At 38.2% G+C, this 10,230-nt stretch overlaps 1 protein-coding gene across 1 annotated transcript; it reads left to right on the forward strand.

Annotated features, from left to right (window-relative positions):
- Nucleotides 1-967: 967 nt before the first annotated feature.
- Nucleotides 968-7,095, forward strand: ugt5d1 (UDP glucuronosyltransferase 5 family, polypeptide D1). The gene is made up of 4 exons (XM_038708534.1): nt 968-1,124; nt 2,611-2,909; nt 3,746-4,447; nt 4,974-7,095. Exons 1-4 carry the CDS (start codon nt 1,121-1,123, stop codon nt 5,556-5,558), a joined length of 1,590 nt encoding a protein of 529 aa, XP_038564462.1. The 5' UTR covers nt 968-1,120; the 3' UTR covers nt 5,559-7,095.
- Nucleotides 7,096-10,230: the final 3,135 nt, after the last annotated feature.

A 10,230-nucleotide genomic window follows, 5' to 3' on the forward strand; every position in this document is an offset into this window, starting at 1 on the left:
GAGGGAAACTGTGGGCCTTTTAAACGTCAACAAATTGTATTTTATGTTAACAGAACTAAAATTATTAAAAAATTATTAAATTGTTAAATTATTTTTTGATTAACTGAAAATGTTAAACTCTGACAAGTCATGATAGTATATTGAATCAATAGGCATAATTTGTGTGTCATCCAAGCTCAATAAAATAACAAATACAAGTAAAAAGTCTAACAGTATCTCAGAACTTGATTTTTTTATTTCACAACAACATATATATTTAAGTAATGACTAAAGGTCCCCTGAATTAGTTTTTAGAGTGTAGGAGGTGCATTATTGAAATATAAGGAGCTGTTTCTTCTGAGCCAGTGCAGAGCTTCATGCAATAAATGTCAAAGCCAAAAGAAAAATTATTCTCTTGGTTAAACTCGTCGTAAGTAGCGGTGGAAAGTGACTAAATTTACTCAAGTTGAGGTACATGTACCTTAAATTCAGTATTTTCAATAGGGATTTTACTTGTAATTGAGTATTTCTACAGTGTGGTGTTTGTACTTAAAAGTGTCTAAATACTTCATCAACCTCTAATTTTATGAGTAAGTTTATGCCTTATATCAAGTGATTTCAGCTCTGAAACCTGTAACTGATTGATTGTAGTAAAGAAAACTCCTGGTCAAATACCTGGAGAAAATAACTGTGACATTCTTAAAGCATAATAGGTTATTCCCAGGAATCCCATCTGCATATTTTCTTCAGGTATTTATTTGTGCCTTGAATATGACATTTATGGGACACGTGTGTTAACGGTTACACAACCCACTTTAATGAGCTTATGAAAAAGGTCAGTGGTTTGGACCCAAGCATTGTTCTCTATCATTTCATTTACAAAACTCCACTCCACAGAATACTACCAGTAGTTTAACAACAAAATTACTAATTGAAGTAACAAAACTATGATGATGTATCAAAGAAATCACTTTATCTGTGATTTGTAGAACATGCATGGCAGTGCAGTATCTTCATGTGACATGAGCCACATGTAACTCATTTACCTTTGAGACTGGAGTTTGAACTCAGATGCGTAAGGAATCCTTTAGATGGACATTCAGTCTGCCTGCAAATAGGACTACTGTTGCCCCTCTTGAGCATGGGTAAGTGAATTTCACGCACATTATGGCTGGCATCATACTATAGGCCTATTTTCTTATCAAGGTACAGGTTAAAATATAAAATAACCTGTAGATTCATTGGTTTTCTTTTTACCAGCAGAAACTTGTACCTAAAAATCCATTGTTAAGCACATTACTTTTAGATCATATCTTAAGCTGAAGAGGTCTTGTGGGGTATAAATAATAAATGAAGGATTTGATGGAATAGTGCTGCAAGATCAATCAGTCAGAGTTTTGGTTCTGCAGATGGTCTTTATTCTTCAGAACTGAACTGCACTGGCTACAACCCATCTTATATATCCTTTCCCCACAAATGGTATTTTAGATCATCAACCTTGACAATCTTGTTCTCGGAATTTACTATTTCTGTTGTTACTAGTTTCATGTATGTGCTTGTAAAACTCTGTAGTACTTTCACAGCATTTTTTAAATTTGCCTCACTCCTATTTTTCCTTGATCCTATCATCTCCTATTCTTATATTTTACTCATCCTCGGCATGGACTGCATCAGTCATTGCTTAGCCTGAAAAATGAATCATCCCTCTTTAGTCACTGTGACCACCCCGTCAACACACAAATTCCTCTTAACACCTCTAAAATTGTGTTAACATCACCTCTGGTGTGCCTAGTTTTTCTCTGTCACTGCTGGTAAACTGGTCTGTGCCTCTCAGAGAGAGAGAAGTGAGGATGAAAGTAGCATGTAAATACTGTATAAGTTGTCTAATCAAAGAAAATATTCTGATTACTTATAACATGCAAAATATGATGAATAACAACCCAATGTAAAGGCAACTTACAGTTTTTCTCAACTGCTCAAAAACATTTCTTGAAATTAAGGCTCTTTTCTCAAAAGTCTAAACACAAATCCCCAAACATCCTATTTTCAGGTCAAGATGAAGCTCTCCACTTAAAAACCAAACTTTGCCCTCAGATATAACACACAAGCACTCAAACACACACTACAACGCAGTCTTACACACTGGTGAAATAAATTCAAAACAATAGTATAAACATTGTTTATAAGAAATGTTGCTTGGGGTTCTCCCCTCAAAAAATATTTTCACATGATGAACACAACAGAGAAACACCAAATGTATACATTTTCACAGATTTTATTCCCTGGTGTACTGTACAGCTCAACACACCAAACCACAAATTATTCTGGCATAGCATCCTGTCTTTGGTCTGGGAAAGGCCAGAGATTGTAAACCTCCACCTTCACCTCCTCTTCCTCCTGCTCCTCTCTGGTGTCCTCTACCTTTTCCTTCACATCCCTCTGGATTCATTGTTTCAAAACTGAAGAACTGACTTAATGAATCGAGGAAAACTATGATACTCAATCATTATCTTAACTTTGACTGTGTAGATAGTTACTACGTTATATTGGAAACTGCTTTCTGACACAGTTTGGGCTAAGTTTTCCTTCCTACAGTCAATCATTATATAATTTCTCTCTTTCACATTTTAGGAACCATGCCATTGCATCGTGTGTGTGGAATACTTGTATTCCTCAGTGTTTGTCTGATTTCTTTCACACCGTCTTGCGGTGGAGGAAATATTCTGGTGTATCCTGTAGATGGCAGCCACTGGGTCAATATGAAGATCCTGCTAGAAGAACTTCATGCCAGGGGACACAACATCACTGTGATCAGGGCATCCACCAGCTGGTACATCCCAGAAAAGTCTCCTCTCTACACATCCATTACCATCAAAATGAATGAAGGATTAGAGGATTTCTTTGAGGTGTACCTAGAGGAGCATATGAGGGTAATAATAATAAAATAATAATTTTTATTTCTATAGAGTGTATTGACAGTGTTTCAAAGTGCTTTAAGATAAATATGATTAAATAAATAGAAATAGTATAAATAAATCAAACATACATTAGACCACAGATTTAAGAGAAACTAGGGACTGTCTAGGGACTAGCCTACTGTCTCTGTATTCAGTAGGCAAAGACTTCCATCGTTTGGGGGCAAAACGGTGACATGGGATTAACTAGTAAGCCCCCATCTGTGGATCTCAGTTGTAGAGAGGTCGCATACCGGGTAAATTAATCAGAAATGTATTTAGGAGCAATGACATTAAAGGCAAGAGCATAATAGTGAGCAAGAGCATTTCAAAATCAATTTGAAATCTAACAGGGAGTCAGCGTAGGGAGGTACAGGGATGATGTGATCATGCTTCTTTGTTCTGGTAATGAGTTGAGCAGCAGTGTTTTGAACCAACTGGAGACAGTGGAGGGAGACCCGGCTGATACCTAGTGCAAGGTGCATTGCAATAATCAATCTGAGAATAGATAAAAGCATGTGCCACTTTCTGTAGACCTGCAGTTGATAAAATATCAAAGGTAGCACTTAAGTCTGTAATAACTGACATCTAGCAGACACTGTTTGCAGTCAGCAGTAGGTCAGTAGATCTTTAGTTACCTTACCAAGTGCTGTTTCAGCAATATGAAGTCCTCTAAAAGCAGACAGGATAAAGTTAAAAACAGAATTATTAATCATAAAAGAATGTATTGGGCCCCATGTGATTAATGTAGTCATTCAGATGAAGAAGAAGAGAATCACTTTCTCACAACTCTTTTTCTAACCATTTTTCAGGCGCAGAGAGAGGGGGCTTCAGCACTTACTTTCTTCAAACTCACCAAGGATTTCCTTTCAATGATTTCTAGGGCCCATTCAGTGTCCCTTCAAGTCTTTGATGATGAAAAGGTGATCAAAACCTTCATGGATTCCCAATATGATCTTGTTCTCACTGACCCAGCCATAGCAGCAGGGGTTGTATTAGCCAAGTATCTAAAACTGCCCATGGTGCTCAATGTTCGCTGGATCACCAGCGGAGAAGGCCACTTTGCGATAGCCCCCTCACCGCTCTCTTACATCCCAGTGCCAGGGTCAGGCTTAACGGACAAAATGAATTTCATCCAGAGGATCAAGAACATTTTTTTCTACAGCATTGTAGTGTTCCAGCAGAAATTCATGGTGGGACCAAGCTATGATGCCATCTGTGATAAATATATCAAGGGTGGATGTGACATCATCTCGCTACTTCAGGAGGCAGACATTTGGCTGTTCAGGTCAGATTTTGTGTTTGACTTCCCTCGGCCCACAATGCCGAATGTTATCTACATAGGAGGGTTCCAGTGCAAACCAGCCCAACCTCTGCCAGCAGACCTGGAGGACTTTGTTCAGAGTGCTGGGCAGCACGGAGTCATCATCATGACTCTGGGCACTTTGGTCAACGCTTTGCCCAAAGAGGTAGCTGATGAAATTGCCAGCGTCTTTGCCAAGATGCCTCAGAAGGTAAAACATACTGAGTGATTCACTTTTGCAATGACATAAAATGTAAATGTTTAATCCAGAGAAAGATATTCATGCAGCAATGAATCCATCAAAAAAGCAATACTTTACAGCTAAATTGATAAAAATACAAAAATCAGTCCTCCAAGTAATACCTAAAATAAAAATGTATTTTTAGCACTGTGACAGACTCCTGAAAGCTGCACAGGGAGTCTAATGAGTGGGTATAGAAAATGGATAGACACAGATTAATGTTACCTAATAAATGGTGGACTGTGTAAATCAAGGACTCCATCTGTACAACACTTTACACTGCACTACACAATGATCAAAACCCACCTTTTTAGAACTTCGCTACACTATTACACTACTCTGGACTTTCTTACTTTTCTCTAGATTTCAAGGTTCTTTTCTTTACAAAGTGCTCTACATACAAAATGTATTATCATCATTAGCGTTAATACATGATGTAAAACTGGTGTAGAGATATACAGTTAATTCATAATGATTCTTTTCATTTTCTGATCAGGTGATATGGAGGCACAAAGGGGAGCGTCCCTCTACTTTGGGCAAAAACACCCTGATAGTGGACTGGATGCCACAGAAGGACCTCCTGGGCCACCCACAGACCAAAGTCTTTGTTGCTCATGGAGGAACCAACGGAGTCCAGGAGGCCATTTATTACGGGGTCCCTGTGCTTGGCATACCCTTGTTCTTTGACCAGTATGACAACCTTCTACGTCTGCAGGAGAGAGGAGCAGCAAAGATCATTCAGCTGGGTGACGTTAGTGGCCACAGTTTTGAGCGAGGTATTAATGAAGTGCTCCATCAAGAAAGCTACAGACAGAACATGCAAAGACTGTCACGTTTGCACAGAGATCAGCCAATGGCACCCATGGATCGGGCCATCTACTGGGTGGAGTATGTGATGCGCCATAAAGGGGCTCCTCACCTGCGTACAGAGGCCTATAAGATGCCATGGTACTCATACTACTGTTTTGATGTACTGCTACTATTGCTGACTGCAACGACTGTACTGCTGTTTTCTACTTTGGCTGTTTTCAGGTTCCTATGCTGCAGAGGTAGAAGAAAGACCAAAACCAAGCAACACTGATTATGGTCAAATTTGTTTAGAAATGTTCTGCACTGAGTTCTCTAAAGCATTACATTTAGACAAAACCATACATACATATCTTAAGGTCATCTCATTTGTATATATTTATTGTTTATGAAGTCAATTGATTTAGCCATAACAATTATAAATACAGTATGCAAAATATTTTCTGTTTCAAAATTAATTGCCAGATGTATTTGAACAACTGTAAAATATCCATAAATCTATAGTTTTACATCCACTGTAATAATAAGATACGGAGCCACTGACTCAATGCACAGACACTGATCATGGTCATGATCTTTAAAGTTGTTGCCATCAATTTCCGATACAACAGAACTCTGAGCACTTTCTATCTTTCGGTTTTTTTAATACACTGTTTGAGACTCCTGATCTTACTGATGAGGAAAGCAAATCTTTGAAAATGCTCCAAGCTACAAAGGCAGTGACGGGATTTATGAGGGCTAGAATAACATTAAGTATAACATTCAAAAGAAATGGATGAAGAAAAAATAAGGAGAGAGAAGATTTGTGCATCTTGCTGTAGGTTTGAATTCCTAATGTGTGTATAGGAGTAGTGTGATGTGTGTACAGTCACCTATAATGTTAAAGTCCCATTCAAATTAGTAAAACGGAAAAGTGTAAATCACATTTTAATGACGTGGAAAAACAGACCAAGCTGATTCATGTAAATCAGTCTGTTTTATTTAAACAAACACAAATCTAATTGGAATTGGTCCAACAACTTACTTAAGATGACATTAATGCAATTGCTGAATGCCTTTATCATGTGGTGTAGACAGTCCAGTTTTCCCTTTATAAGTCAGATTCAGCACTTCCAAACTTCAGAGAGATCACACACCTCCGTTGTGTTGCAGAAACGTGTCCTCCTGGCAGATGAACTGCATTGTTTCAGAAAAAAATATACTCTCACGGTCAAGGACAAAGCTTCAAATTCAGCATTAACTGCACCCTACTTGTGTGGAAATCCACGTAATTCTGAAAAGCTGCTCACTGCACAACTTAAAAATAATTTTTGCCCTGAGGCACCAGTCGAGACATAGGGTCAGACACCCTAACATCTGCTGTAGGAACAGCCAACATGCAGACATAAAACAGGTGCTGTGCATGTCCCTGTCTCATCACTGGTATCAGCAACTGTGACAGTGAGGGCACAACCTTTCTCCCTTTGTGTCCTCATATCCCTCCCTCGATCAGTTTTCAATTCCGGCTCTTTTCCTGTCTTTCTCCCACCCTGCCTCCATCTGTGATTTTCACCCCCTGTCTGACTGGAAAATCATGGTGTGATCATGATTTGTATTGGATGATGTCACTGTGCATGTTCTGTGTTAGAGACGCTTGTTAGTCAAGGCTGGACTGTGAATACAGGGAAAGCAGATCCCTACATTTGATTAAATGCTTTTAAAAGTTTTATTAAATATTTTGAGTTTACTTTCACCAATGCCTAGATTCTAAACAATAAAGGTCAAATAAAAACTAGACAACTGCCAAATAATAAAGGAATGACAAAAAACAATGCAATGCAAGGTTGAGAATTTAATTTCATTGTTTAAGAGCGGAAGCATCTCTACTTCACTTTCTGAAACTGGAAACAAAGAATTATAGCCAATGTTTGACCCAGCAAGGCCACCTTCATTTGCCTGGATTCCGGACAAAGCTCAGATTTTTCAATGTAAAAACACACGGGCCACGATTATGCTTGTACACTTTATTCTGAAAAAAATACAGAATACTGAAAAACTAAAATGTTCATAAATAAGCCGATGCTACGCAAACACTAGCCTTTACACAAAACTTTAACCATCAAAACTACATGCATAACCTTAACCCTACTCTTAACCTATTTGTAAGCTAAACCCTAAACCTTAAAAAAGCAGTCTCTACCTCTGGGGACCAAAGTGGAGTCCCCACCGGGAGATAAAAACATGAAACACACGCACACACACGTACACAATTCAATACAATTCCTCCTCTTTGGCTTGTGCTCCCAACAGGCATATGTAAGGCGTGACATCATCCTCTCCACAGACACACAGATCACATAAATTGCTATCTCTAGGGAAGAGCTACTGCCCAGAAGCACTAATGGATCCCCTGATCTGCACAGCAAATCCAGCTCTGCTTTGGTTTGGGTGTTTGCACGTGTTGCTGTCTGCTGATACTTGGAAATATTAGTCATACTTCAGAACTGTGAAATTCTCCCAGAGAGAGGACACAATATTCCATTCTCCAATATCTGTTGGATCATATGGCTAAAAACATGGTGGCACCTGCAGTGTTTGTGACATTTTTCGGAGTCTACATGTGTCTTGATTATGCTTCTTCTCATTGTTATTTGTCTTACACTAGTGAGTCCCCTTAGGGTTAGAGTCCCTAAGTGTTAAAGGGTTAAGGCCTCTACGTGTGTACCTACGCCGTAGGCTATGCACGTATACCCTACGCAGGAGTATGCATTTATACCATAGACTATATAAAAATGGACGTACCGTCCATGACGTCACCCATTGGTTTCTGAAGAGCCAAAAATGGGCAAAGAGGCGGGTCGTAGGTGGAGCTGAGGTGACCTGTTGCTGAAACCAGTCCCGCCTAGCTCGACGTGACCGAGTTAGCTCATGCTAAGGAGCTAATGCTATTCTGCGGTACTGTACGGTGGAGGTTGGAGGTTGTTAGCAGTTTACCGACATTACCAGCTAAAGTCAAGGTAAGACACTGGAAAATATTTAAATAACTCACATATCTGTTATTGACATTATACTTCACAAGGTTATAAATGCTTTTTAATATATAAATATGGTAACGTTAACGTTATTTTAAAGTTAGATTTTGTTGAGACCAACATTGACAGTTAACATTAACTATGAATCAGTTATTAACTACCTAGTTTACTTTACGTTACAGCTCAAACGAACAGTTTCAAGCAAATCAATTAACCCTTTTACATACCGTTGGTTACAGCGGTTACGAGTCGTTTATTTGGACGTCACCTCAGTATGTTACTCGTAATAAGCTAGCGGTAGAGTCCTTAGTTACATGATGGAAGCTGTATATCTTGTAAAATGTTAGCCATGGCTGTTATCATGTTAATTAATTCCCAACACCGCTATTTTGAGTAACGTTGCTGCTGTCGGCAGGGCTGTGTGGGATTATTGTCTGGAATAGGACACTTGTGAGAGAAAGGTACTTTTTATATTTGTCACAAGATTGTTGTTGAGGATCTGATGCCTCCACATCTGCTACTCAAAGCTTAAACTTTGAGTCTAAAATAACGTTGCTAGTCTTGGCTACTGGACATTTGACAGCTGATATAAAATTGTCTGTCTTAAAAGGACAACACAAAAACATTTAAAGAGTCTCCCTTGATCCATTTTCTCCCACTTATGTGACATAATAGTGGTGTCAACATTAAAACAGTGAGGCATCTTTTAGAGGAGCATCTCTAGAATACTGAGGAAAAGTTCATTGTGAGCATCAGAACCAGACTGAGAGAGTTAATTAGCTGATTAGAGAGCTCTTCTCCAATTATTTCTGTATAATTGATAATACAGAAATGTATTTTTATTCTAAAATGTTTATACATTTTGAGATAGTGGAGTTTTTATTTCCATGAGCTGTAAACCGTAATCATCAAGATGAAAGCAAAAAGGGTTTGAAATGCTTCACTTTGTGTAATGAATCTAGAATATATCAAAGATTCACTTTTTGAATTAAATTACGTTAGAAAATTAACTTCACCACAATATTCTATTTATTAAAGAATCATCTGTATTTACTTTTTACTTTTTTTCTATTTTTTATCACCTTAAGAATTTATTACACATTTTCCTCCTAGAGTCACACTGTGGACCAGATGTCCCAGCTGGTACCAGAGAGCTGCAGAGACCTGGAAGTCCTCATTGTGCTGATCGGGTGGACTGATGTGGAAAGGCGTTCTCTCCTTCTGTTTACTTTGACTTTTAAATATTGTCCATATTTGTATTATAGATCCATTAAAAAAAAGATATTGTTTATGGTTCACTTGTAATAAATTCTATATATATTAGCACTCCCTGTCTTTACTACTTACTGAAAAGCTAATTGTATACCACAGATAAAACATGAAACATTAAAGCTGAACTCTTGCTTAAGAACATCAGTCTAAGTTGAAAAGTGAAAATACTCCCAAACATGTTTCACATGAAATGTTGAAAAGTAATTATGTAGTGTATTTCTGTGTGTGCAGGAGTATTTTTACTTTCTACCTTATACTTTAAGATAAATAAGGAGCCATACACCCAGTACCCATATACTGAATAACAGAGCCTGAAGTTTCTGAAGAGTGCCTTGTTTGCTGCTCTGATATAAGTCTAGTTTAAACACAGAATAATGTGGGCACATCCAAACCATCCTGTGCATAAGTGCTGAAACAAAGAATGATCTGCACAGAGTAATTATGATTCCCACTAGGTGGTTTTTATTGTGACCTTGCAAACTCTGAGGTCTCAGAGCTGATCAAATGCACATGTAGTAAATAGGTGAGTCTATACAATGTAAACCACACAAGACCTTCTCAGAGGTCGCAATAAATGACACCTCCTACAGGGCTTCACATCTTTTCAGTGTGCAGATAATTCTTTGTTTTTCCACAACAGAGTAACTTCTCAGTCAATGTCAC

This window comes from Micropterus salmoides, unplaced genomic scaffold (genome assembly GCF_014851395.1).
Source record: "Micropterus salmoides isolate LMB-PRFRI ecotype aquatic unplaced genomic scaffold, ASM1485139v1 Ms_hic_scaffold_9, whole genome shotgun sequence".
In the NCBI taxonomy this organism is placed as follows: Eukaryota; Metazoa; Chordata; class Actinopteri; order Centrarchiformes; family Centrarchidae; genus Micropterus; species Micropterus salmoides.